Below are 12,512 nucleotides of genomic sequence, written 5' to 3'. Positions count from 1 at the left end.
CGCTGGGTCCGTGGCCGCCGGGGGAGGGAGGCGGCGGCGGCGCGGCTGGGGCTCCGCTGGTCGCTGCTCGGCCGCGCCGTAACCGCCATGGCGGCTGCTGCCCTGGAGGCGCCGCTGCCGCGGGCCGCGCGGCTGAGAGGAAAGCGCGCGTCTCCCCAGCGTGCGCGCAGCGCCGCGGGCCTCGCCTGCCCGCGCAGGAGCGAGGGCGTAATATTTGACGCATCTTCCAAMACCTTTTGCCCAAGAGCGATTTTTTTGGTTTGCTCCAATCTTCAGACGAACGTTTTTAACACGTTGCCCACGGTATCGCARATCAGTAATTTTCTCCTGAATTCACCATTAAGTGGCCTTTGAAAAGTTGCTCCAGTCCTTAATTTTCTCCCTATTTTGGACAAAACAGTGAAACTAGAATTGGGCATAGACCGAGGAGAGCCACAAACTGTAATTTATAGACCACTCAGGACACACATGCCTCATTTTCCGTGGCTTTGCTACGTAACACGTACAACACTGCCTTCGGGGTCCCACCTGTTACCTCGCGTAGCAGCRAGGAAGTGCTTACTGCTACTACATTCAGTCATAAATTTCTTGGTAGCAATAGTTTTCACATTTCTGCCATGTTTTCCACCTGGAGAATTGGCAATCTGGTCATTTCTGTTGAGAATCCGTCAGAGAGAGAAACAATTTTATTATCACTTCTCTTTAAAACCCAATTTCCGTTTGTTTGGGTTTGAAACCACTAGTACACGCTTCTGAAGATACGAAGAAATCTTAAGATTCGCAGTGCTCCGCYGCTTGCAGTTATGGCATCGTACCAGCCACAGCGTACCTGATGGCACTGACGATAARAAGTCCATCCCCCAAACCCTACAAATAGAATGATTGTAACAAAATACACTTATAATCACTTCAGAATTAACGTTCTCCATTTATTGATCTTCTAGTTTCAATAAGCATTTTCTAGGCATCACAGCAGGAAAGAATTTGAGAATGACAGCTTCATAACCTGATTGATTTTTACAAAAAACTTCTCTGATGCGTAAGTAGCAGCATGGAGAAGCATGAAAAAGGAATTGAGACGGCCATCCGATTTTGATATTTATTAGAATTCTATGCTTTCCCTTCCTTTTTTTTTTCTCCCCAGTAATGCAGTGTTATCTGGAAAGCAGGCCACAAGGTACTGGGGGAACAGAGGAGACAGAAAATCTCACCCMTAATCGTGAGTCTCCAGATAATAATAAAAAAAACAGTACGCAGACAATTACATAAAACCAAACTAGATGAAAGATCCTGCAACAAGTGAAAATGATTAAGAATGCTGGTTTCCTTGATTGTTCCACAAGTACGCTGGTACTACTTATTTGTAGTGCATGTCTTAAATGGTGTGAACATCTTGAGGTAATTAAGCAGAAACCTCTGCTTTCCTATCACTAAGCACCTAGCCATGGCTGTGCCCTTGCACGAGGCAGGAACAAACAAAAACCCGAGTGGGGCCACAGACAAGTAGGCCATTTGTGCACCTACCAAAGATTTGTTACAAGCTGGACACCTGGCACCAGAATCTCAGATACCTTCTTAATTAAATTATTGGACATTAGTCATACCTGCAGCTTGTAAGCTGTCTCACAAGCAATGTCTTAAAGCTATTTCACAGTCATGCTCCTTCTTTTGGAGTATCTGGGCCGTGTGGAATCACGTAACTGTCTGGGCGGGCAAAACAGTAGTTTTATATTCGCAAAGTGGGGACCAACACTGCTATGAGACTAACAATTCTTCCCTAAAACTGATGCAAGACTAAAATTTCCAGGCCTTCCTCTAAAAACAGAAAACAAACCCCAAAGTACTTCTTTTACAAAGCAAATTAGGTAAGATTTAAGCTGTGATGTTTACTGATGAGTCAAATGTAGACTGTGTGTGTTTGTTAGCTTGTAAGAAAACACAGAATACTTTCCAATCTGCTCAAAGCAGCAAGTATTGGTTATTTGCAATTGCTGCCACTTCTTTGGGTACTCAATGGAAAGGCAGAAGGAAAGGTGAAAGATGGCTAGTGGTGAAGGCGGCCAGTACTAGATTTAAGAACAGGAACATCTCCTGGTACTTTAGTAATAGAAAGGTGGCACCAAGCTGCTGCGATTCAACACAATCCCAAGTCTTGGATAAATTAAAAAAAAAAAAAAAAGTTTTAGACAGGCACTCAAACGGGAATGAGAAAGCAGCTATCGTGTCTGGGCCCAGATAGCACTGAAGTACTCCATACATCTGCCTGCCTACACGAGGAAGCTATCCAATTAAAATTCAATTTTAACTAATGGTTTCTCAAAATACTTTGTTATCAAATTTGCAAATATGACTATCAAACACGGTATGTTTATCTAAAGCAACTACAGGAGAAAGTAATGACTTCACCTTAAGTCTTGATTAGTATACCTGTATTTTTTTTTTTCAATCCCATATGCTTGCCTTGCGACTAACAAGTCTTCCCATCTTCCACCCTACCCAGACCCTCATAAAACCTGCTATATACCTTTTTGGTGTACATATATTGATTGCATAGTGACCTGAAACAAAGTATAGCCAGCTAGCAAATTAATACTGAAAGCTTACTACAAGATGACTTTTAATGACACTTTAACTGACTAATAAATTAGAGGGTTTCTCTCTGTGCTGTTAAAGGCTAAAATAAAACCAATCTCTGACAGAGCAGAGAACAGCCAGGTAGGTGCAGGTTCCTCTGCAAGTCTTTGGTAGAGAGTTATTTCAGATAGGCCTGGAAAAAAGTTACTAGGTACTCTGAGATCAGGATTTGTTCGCCGGAGGTCCAAGACAGTTCTAAGAGAAAGAAAGAATTGTTTTAATTGTTATTTCAAAATTAAATACAATGTCAAATTTAACAAGTGTTTGCAGAGTTTTAGGTCCTTGAAGGAGTTCAGGTAAGTTGTGCTCTAACTGCAGTTCCCCCTTCCTATTTAAGATACTGAAAACAGCCAGGTTGACACAACATTATTGGAAAAAATTATATTTTGGAAGAACTCACTACAGAAGGTGACAGAATTCAAAAAACTCAAATTACATGAAAATATACATCGCAATTTTCTTTGTACATTAGGTAAGGAAACTCTGAAGTAGAAGGCAAAGAATACGAAGGGCCACAGAAGAGAGAAAAAGGATAAGGAGGGAAAGTGTTTTTGATACCAAACCCAGAAATTAGTCATTTGAAAGCCTACTTGAATGTGCATGCTCGAATGCAACTTTGAGAAAAAACAAGCCTCCCATACACACACCCCACCTCACAAACAGGCAAGGAAAAAGGCAAGGAAAAAAAAAAAAAAAAAAAAACACACCACACCCAGAAAAAGCAGCTCATCCTATCTTGGACTAACTTAGTCAACTGAACTTCCAAATGAAAGCACTCAAGTCCTTTGGAAGGTAAAAACTCAGCAAGCTGCCTAAGGGTGCTCCATGGCCAGTTTTATTGCTATACCCAATTCAAGAAGTATGTGCAATTGGGTTTTAAAAAGGAGGAGAAAGAAAAAAAGCACCTTTGAGACTACAAAGGTCATCATAAAAGAAGACACAAGTAATTGATAGCAAATCCTTTCAGGGTTTAATTAGGAAAATCTTAAATTCTGATGAGGGATAAAGAGGGAGCACATTTCCAAAAACCAAAAGAGATACTAAACTTTAATAAGCAAGAGATTTTAATTAAGCCTCAGTGGGTCAAAGGAAAATTAAGTGGAAAAAAAGTCTTTATCCTAATTAGTTTTAGTTTGACATGCTTCACAAGTTTTTTTGTTGCTGTTTTTGTTTTTTTCTTTAAACTGATAGGAAACAATGAATAGGGAGAGAAAAACTTGCTAAAATCTTTAGAATTTACACGATTCTTATCCTAACTACAGACAGCATTATTTGGTACAATGTGTATTTGTGGATGTACATGAACAGTATATATATTATCCGGATCATGTTGTGCTATGTACACATCTTTACAATTCTTCCTGAAGGTTAAAGCAGTTCATTAGATTTCAAAATGCGTAATCATCTTGTGTTGGCACTTGTTAGGCTCTTGTCAGCATTGATAACTGGCATGTTTTATTGCAGCCCAGTTCCAGCCAGTGTTTGCCAACTTGTAACAACAGAAGTCCAGCAATAGGTGGGTAGAGTGCAGGAAAAAAAACAGTGCCATGTTTCTCAATTGAAGACCTACAAAGAAATCAAATTCATTAGAATAAAACCCTTCACAATTCTTAATTATTTTAAGATCTTAAATAGTGTTTCTGTTCAAGATAGATATTTGATACTTGTGCAAGAACTTTACATACCTCTAAGCAGAAGATGCTTAAATGCAAAGATCATCATCCGAGACAGATTTTAGTTAGTGCAGCATACTGTGCATCTGAACCCAACTGTCACACTTTTGAGCTCCTATCACTTTTAAGTCATTTATCAAGTGCACAGTGTATGTTTTCATTACTCAAACTTAATGCAAAACACTTGAAGATTTACCATTGAACATTTTTATACGTCATTTATTGTGAACGACAGATGCTGACTGAACAGCAAAGTGCGGTATAAAAATGACACAGTAGTGCTTCGTTAAATACCACAGCTAGCAAAGCAGACTCTGCTCATTTGAAGCACACTATACAGCCCCTTYTCATCCAACTCATCACACATCGCTTACTTTGGAGGTGTCAGTAAGATTTTGAAAAGATTTTTGCCTTCCAGAAATCAATAGCTAGTATTTGTCATGAACATGCTTTCACTATGGCCAACTTTAATATGGCAACAGAATTAAGGTTAGTTGAGGTTACTCTGAAGTGTTTCCTCACAGCTACTCCCTCTTTCTCTAGGAAGAGAAAAAACACTTTCAGTTGCACAAACAATTCTTACAGTGTAGTTTTGAACAGCTGCATAAGAGTCAGTTCCTTTGCCTGGTCTTTTGATAAATACTAAGCATTTCTCATGCTTTCTCTATACTGGAAGAAGTTCACTTTAATCAAAGCATTTCTTCTGATAAGAGATACTGCGTACAAATAAAGCTTTTCAGACAGAACTAATTCTTACAAAAGAGCGAGTTCCACCATCTCCTATACGTACTTGTTTCTTCACCAAGGTGCTAACTAGCAGGAGAATTTAGTAARCCATTTTAGTAGTTTCGACAGTACAATCCCACCAGATTATAGGCAGTGTCATAATCCCCCTGCCCCATTTTGCGTGCTGAAGCTACCCAGTACATAAATTCATATGTTTTTGGAGACTTTTCTGCCCAAATGGATCAGAGTAGTTTATTTGCCAAACTAACCATTAAAAAAGGCAGCTTTAACATGAAGATCTGTTTTGCTCTGAARAGATAGGTGGGAAATCTATTAGCTAATTGAGGAAGTTAATCTTGCTGTGCCAAGGAATAAAGTGAACAAAGGCTAGGTATTTGAGTGCCACATTTTAGTACACAGCTTTCTATGAGAACTTATTGTAAGAGATTCCTCTATTGAGAGGATGGGATTATTCAAGTTGCAGTAAACACCTTGAGTCAGGAGCTCATTTTATCAGGAGGACATAAGGTGTAAATATGATCCATCAGCTCCCCTAAGGGCAAAACTGGTAGAGGCTCTCAGATGTGCCACAGTTCAGTTTTCAAACAAAATCTGGCTGTCTTCCCTGAAACTATAATTAGAYCTTCCCCAGTAACATTAAGTTATTTCAGGGCTGTCAAAGAGAATGCAATCTTTCTTGATATCATCTATGGTAATATCTCAATTCATCCTCTTTAAYATCCTAGCAGGGTTTTTTGTTTTTATTTAAATAAAAATTCCCACAGATATTTGAAGCAATCCTTTCTAAAAGGCTTCCCAGTAACTTCACTAACACCTCAGATAAAGCTTGCAAGCAACATGGCACCAGTATCTGCAAGAGAAATTCCACATGTGTATGAACTTAAAAGCATCTTGCTTGTCTTATCTCAAGACTCAAACAAGTAGTTTTCACAATAGTGAACATGAAGGAACAGGTATTCCCTTCTTTTATAGCCCCAAAAGTCCTTAAGCACTTAATAAAGCAGGATTAATACTGCTAAATAAAACTTCAACTCCTCAACAGTATAAAGGTACTAGTAGAGTTCCCCACAGTAGACAGAGGGGGCTGTTACTGCACTGCAAAGTTCTTCAGTATTTCCTTAACCACAAAGTCTTCAGTATAAAACATAGCCAAAAAACTCTAGTGCAAGCAAGCTGGTAAAAAGAAAGGTTGAGGGGGGCGTTTTTGAACAAAAACAAAAAATTGAGCTCAGCAACACTTACCTAATCCAGAAAACCCTCAACTCAGTTATCTGACTACTTTAGATACTTACCCTGAAAAAAGTGAAGCTACTAGCTGCTGAATAAGTGTCACTCAAAAGCAGTTTCTTGGCTTTTTCTTACACAGCGGGCAACTTTTCTTTTGAATTCTCCATTTCTGTCTTCTCTCCATTCTTTCTGTAATTGAATAGACAGCTTTCAGATGTCAGTGCTATAACAATGGAAAAATTCCAGGAAGAATCTTGGTGTTTAATTCTAGATACTAGCCATCCAATGAACACTTAGATTTGTTTACAGCTGTTGAGCTAGCCACTAAGCACCTGTGACATTCGGAGCTTACAAAGCACTGATTGCACTGGGTTTCTGTGCAAGTTACCCACAGAACAGCAAAGATCTGGCCTAACCTCTCCTTGGCATTTTGGCATTCTTCAAGACTAATCCGGTGGTTACAAGCAGTTTGCAATGCCAAAACTGAAATCCATTTATTTCAGCTTGCTCTAGAAGAAAGTCTATAGACCAGAACCTATTCATACAGGTTATAAAAACTAACTTTATCTGCAGTGATAAAAAAGGCACARCAACTTTGCTGAGCCAGTAATTATTCCACAATTTTTAGGACAGTTTCCATTCCCTTTTAATCAGGCATTGGAGACTTTCAACGAGGATACTCCAGGATASAACTACAGAAGTTATACTATTTAGGAGACAGTGCCCTTCAAAAAGGGAAAAAAAAATGTAGTTAGATATGGCTGCAAGATATTGGCTCCATGAGGACRATCTTAACAGAATACTCAGAGACTATCCCATACGTATATTGTGACAGCTATCCAATTTTAGAACTGCATAGATGAAGAGCAAAGATAAAGATGAACTGGAAGATAGGCAAGACAGGTTAGTCTGAACCTGGAGATGTGCCATGGTATCACCACAAACCCACACAAGGAAATGCAGTCAGTTTTAAACTTTGATTCTGTACCAGCTTCATGAAGAGCTCAGATTAAAGTGCAGGAGCATCACAAAACATGACTAAGGTTGATGTACTGGACACTACCTTATTTAGGCACTGAAGTAGTGAAAAAAAAAAAAACAACAAAACAAAATACTTATTAGTTCATGAAATAGGTTGTACAGATGTTAGGTTTTGGTATAAGCAGTATTTGCATGCTTAGTATTTTCCTGAAGTAACATAGCAGGTAAAACTCTTTTATCCCTTGTGTGGGGTGAAGGTTGTAGCACAGTTGAGCCAGAGAAGACAGTGGTAGTTGATATACCCTAACATTCACCACCTCGAAGCTCACCTAGCACAGTCAGTATCTTGACAARCTCAGCAGGTCTTACTTTTCTCGTGAAAGCACAAAAGGCTATTAATTAATTTGTTCTCCTTTTCCAGCAATTAATACAGCAAGCATTTGGTTCGCTGGACAGAGACACAGGGCAGTTTATGCAAGAGGGCTTAAGGCCAAGAAAAGCTTTGAGTTCACGCTTTCCTGGCTTCAGATACTTAGGTTTTGTTTCTACCTTTTAGATTTGTAGCTCTGTGAAGCAGTGTTCAAAATTGAATGGCAAGTGATGTTCCCAATTTGACAGTAATCTCTCCAAAACTCAGGTCATGAACTGTTCTACTTGCCTCCAGCAGTGTCTGCTCAGGCTCCTGTCCCTTGTATCTTCCCCCACTCCAAAAGACAGCACTCCAACACACATTGTTCAGTTTTCTGTGAAGCAGGTATTTTACCCACCGCCGTTGTATTCCTATGGTCACTAGCATCCATTACATTACTGATGCCTTAATATCATCCTCATAGTCAGAGAGGGATTAAGTTCTTGCTCCTTCAAGCTGGGGTAGGAAATGCTTTGTTCCCTTAAGATTTTTTTTCTACTTTCACCCATAAGGCTCAGAGACCTACTCACCAGTGGGTAAACTTGCAACCCCTTTAAAAGGCATAGCTTTAGATATAACATCTATCATACAGAGGGAGAATCACCCCTGAAGTAGTTGGCAGAGAACAGAGGTACAACACAGGAAAAGACTGCAAAAGATACGCTAACAGGGTGATAAGCACAGCTAAAAATACAAGCTTTCTCCAGTATCAGGTCAGCAACATTCAACATACATGAGTTTGCAAACAGGAATTCTAATTGTACTTTTAGCATTTCATTAATAGCTTGCTCCTCCCAGTATTCTCAGGTTTGCCAACAGGAAACACTCGCATAGCCTGGATATTTATTTCCACCAGTAACATGACACAAGAGGGGACATCCAACACTCACAAGAATGTTGGGTGAGGACTTCACTACTACTTAGTTCCCCCTTGCCCCATTAGATGTTTCACACAAGTCTATTTCCACCATTATTTCTGAGATGAGCTCAGCCACCTTTGGCAATACTAACAGCATTGTAGATCAAAGGCTTCAGGAAACTAAGCTCCTGCCCACTTTAAKAAAGTTAACCTAGTTCAACAAAGCAGGTTAACATGCTTCTAGGAATCCTCACACCTTCCAATTACCACTTCCCTTTTCCTCACTCTCGCAGGGTCGTTAAAAAAAAAAGATAAAATCCCATAGCTTCTCTTTAACAATATTGCATGTATTAGTCTTTACCAAACTATGTCACCAGTAACCAGTAAACTAAATGACAGTTAGTGCCTCTCAGCACTGAGAACTCTTCCCTCCCCACTACAAACACCTATTAGTCTGCCATTCAGCTCTTGATAAGAGCAACAAAAAATGCATTTACACAAGCCCACAGCACAGGCCACACTCCAGGAAACATGATGCTGCATGAAACATTTGTCTCCCTAATGACAAACTTAGGGAGAATCACTGCAAATTTGCTTTGGTTTTCCAACTGTAATCCATGGCCTTCTCCCTACCCCTTAGCAAGGCATTCAAGTCTAGGATAACRCTTTCTTCAGAGCTAAAGGCCAGATGCCCAATGAAGTTTTCAACTGCATTCTCGAAGTACAGATCTACAGAGTCAAACCCACAGCTTTAATCTAAGATTTAATAGAATGGCTTTACAGAGGCAAATGCAAGAAGTCACAACATAATTGTACTGAGGCACTCCACTACATTTCCTCCTTCTGTTCAAATCAATAAATCAACATCTTATGTAATTTTAGACAATTTTAATACACTACACAAGTAGCATATTAGAAATCAAAACAGGCTTTAGAATATATCAACCACTGCAGGTAAACTTAACAGCTGTTGGAACTGGTAGTTGTTTACAGCCACACAGGATTTTGCACAGCCAGATTCCTTGAACTTTCTAAGATGAAAGGAGCTAGAATTTACCCATAGGTAGCCTGTGAACACAAATTTACTCCAAATGCATTACTGCATAGGAGAAGTTAAACCACTGCCTGTGCAGTTTGGCAGTATCTTTACCTTGCAGTCTACATGAAATAATTACTAGTTAGTCCTTGTATAACTAATGAATACAGTTAAGTTTATGTTTCACAGCACACGGGCTTTTCTCAATAATAGAAGAGCCTTAGCTTAGCTGTAAGAGGTTCATCCAAAAAACTACTGTTCTGTTTGTCACAAAAGAAACTGAACTCTGTAGCCAAGAGTTTAGTTCTCYATACCAAAGACCATTTGCAGACCAAGAAAAATCTTACCGCTGCATCAACATTAGCAGGAGAATCACCATTGGGATCCGCCAGCATAGAAATTACACTAATCATTATAGTTTCCACTGTGTGAATGGGAAGCCAGCGTTCCTCAGGTTTTTCATAGCCATATTTGTCTTCTCCAGGCTCGTGAAGAATTGAAATGCAGACATCCCCATTCTTGTCAACTACAAAATAGAACAGGACATATTTCAGTAATGAACAACACGCTGGCATTTCTTCAGGTTAGTTACAGAACCGTTAGCCTCCAACTCCAGCTAGTCTCAAAACAAGCTGATGAAGAGGCTTTAACAATTGCTTACTTTCCTTTTTCATCTACAACTTAAGTCCCCAAGAAGTGAGGCTTGGTCAGTTATTCTGATCTAGGCTTTTGGCAGAGGGCAGGGAGCAGACAACTTCTTACATCAGGCTACAACYTGCAAGACTATTTAAATGAGCTCCCACTACAGCATTTTTCTGGTAAGATCAGCAAATCAGAGGGTAACCTTTTCTTTCCTCCCATCAACTAGATATTACTGTTGTATATTGGAATATAATTTAAGTTGCTGGATTGGAGTCTTCCTGACAAGAATTTTGGTATTTCTAGAGTTTAACTGACACAGTATCAGAATGTCCTCTGTTCACTGTGTTGGTCTCCCCCCAGCTTTTCACATCTGCAACTCAGACACTGACTTTAGAACCTGAAGAACATCCCTCCTTCTCCGGTAAAAACCCTCTTCTGTTTTATGTTACCTTCCCACCTATGTCCAGCAGCCCAGAAATAAATAAAGCTTAAGCAGGAATCATCTTCAGAGTGGCTAAAAAGATGCTGTTACTTCATGCGTCACTGGGAGACAAACCYGGGTCTTCTATACTGAACCACCAAATCAGCAATACAGTAAGATGAAGTACTTAGTGGTATGACAAATAGTAGCTAGAAAAAYCAAGTTTCTATATATGTAGTACAAAATTCTGGTCTGAGGAGAAGACACCTATACAGTTACCAAGAATTCAAAAAGCTAGCGAAAATACTTTAGGAGCAGTCTCTCAGAGCAGAGTTTAGAAACTATGCAATGGTTACTACTTCTTTTTGAAGTGAAAACAAAGTAAATGCAGAGTTTCATATTTCTGGCCTGAAAATAAATGTGGAAGTGTTTAGTCACAACATTTCTTAGTTGCAAAATACATTAAAACTTCAGTATTTCTTACCATTTGGGTGCCAGATTTCTGTGATGAACTTCATTTTTGGCGGCCTCAGTGGATAGTCTTTTGGAAAAGTAAGATGAGCCTTGAAAACACCACCTTCACTGGGGAATCAAAAATATCTCAGTGGAGTTTCTTGTAAGCTTGAGCTGAAGGCTGGAACTTAATGATGCATCGACATCTTCAGGTTTACCCCTTCCACAGCTTAACACCATTTGGGTAATTAACAGTACCAATATTTTTACATGCCAYAAAAGGAGTTTCTAGATTGAGATCCTTTCACAAGATATTGCCAGTTCCCTAATGCTTGCTTCTTTTTTAGAATTAGGATGATGTTCCGGAGCAAAAATAAATTCAAAAAAACTGCACAAGAAATCCACCATCTGCAATTACAACCTTAAGGTTTTTTCGCTATTGCATTTGTTAACAATAAAGAGGAAAAAAAAAATAAAGGTGCTGCTAAWAAAGCCCTTTACTGAGACTAAAATACAGTCCAGCAGATACCTGCTTGTATTCTTCCTAAAGGACACCTTAGTCTTCATCTCTCAGTATCAGTCTGTAGCAGTAAGCCTTAAAAAATTAGAGCAAAACTTTTTCTTTGCATCTCTAGYGCTACTATTTAAAAACTGCTGGTGCTACCTTTCCAGCACTTTGCTGGATGGACTGAAACATGACAGCGAGTTGTTCCGAGTTACAGTTACCCACTAAACTGGAGAACGGTAAACAGGTATCCAGTTCTCATGTGGGAAGTACATACTTAGCTGAGGTAACTGACCTATTTAAATAGTGAGGTTTTGATATCCAGGAATGTTCACTTTTGAGAAGTGTGAAGGCCTGTACCAAAAAGAAAGCCTTACAACATTTGCCCTATTACTGTTATTTCTTGTAACTGATGTTCATAACCAAGTTGGAAATTGCAAAACAGATTTTGTTCAGATTCAGATGAGAATCTGAACAAAACCACGGAAGAAAGCAGTGCGAGATGAGGTGTAGTACGACGAGCCACTCCTCAGTGGCCACACACACACAAGAGAATTGTGGTAGGAAAGAGTTGTTCGGTGCATTTATATTTTCTGTATTTGTAATGGAGCAGGAGCCAGTATTTAAAGCCCACAGGCTAATGAGAAAATAAAATTTCTTACCACCAGTAACAAGGAAGATGTGCAGTTTTAACAAGTGTCTGATCTTAAGAAAAACAAACAACCAAATACATCACCAGGTCTAAATGGCTTGCCTCTTAGAAGGCAGCTGAGGAGATGTGAACCAATAGCATTCATCTTTCCACAAATTTCAGAAAGGCAGGCAGTTCCCAGGGAATTCTTGTTCCTGGGAAAGCTAAGAATCCCAGAAACAAGACTGGCTATTCTAACACCCTACTAGTCAAGATAAAGGAGAGTTAGATTAC

The 12,512-nt window shown here is 39.4% G+C and overlaps 1 protein-coding gene across 2 annotated transcripts in view; it reads right to left on the bottom strand.

The window, feature by feature from the left end:
- Positions 1-908: 908 nt before the first annotated feature.
- UBE2G1 (ubiquitin conjugating enzyme E2 G1) overlaps positions 909-12,512 on the bottom strand; it is a 28,846-nt gene continuing 17,242 nt past the window's right edge. Inside the window, exons 3-6 of one of the 2 annotated variants that reach the window (XM_085315049.1) lie at positions 11,114-11,211; positions 9,914-10,092; positions 6,347-6,470; positions 909-4,200 (exon numbers count right to left, since the gene is read on the bottom strand). In XM_085315049.1, coding sequence (XP_085171175.1) covers positions 6,384-6,470; positions 9,914-10,092; positions 11,114-11,211 — 364 coding nt within the window. In that variant the 3' untranslated portion in view covers positions 909-4,200; positions 6,347-6,383. The remainder of the gene's footprint in view (positions 4,201-6,346; positions 6,471-9,913; positions 10,093-11,113; positions 11,212-12,512) is intronic. The other variant, XM_085315056.1, reaches the window with a different exon arrangement.

The sequence above is a fragment of the Rhea americana genome, unplaced genomic scaffold, assembly GCF_003343005.1.
Source record: "Rhea americana isolate MKP2758 unplaced genomic scaffold, rheAme1 scaffold_111, whole genome shotgun sequence".
In the NCBI taxonomy this organism is placed as follows: Eukaryota; Metazoa; Chordata; class Aves; order Rheiformes; family Rheidae; genus Rhea; species Rhea americana.
Note: the sequence above shows the minus strand (reverse complement) of the source record. Positions and strands in the feature narration are given on the sequence as shown.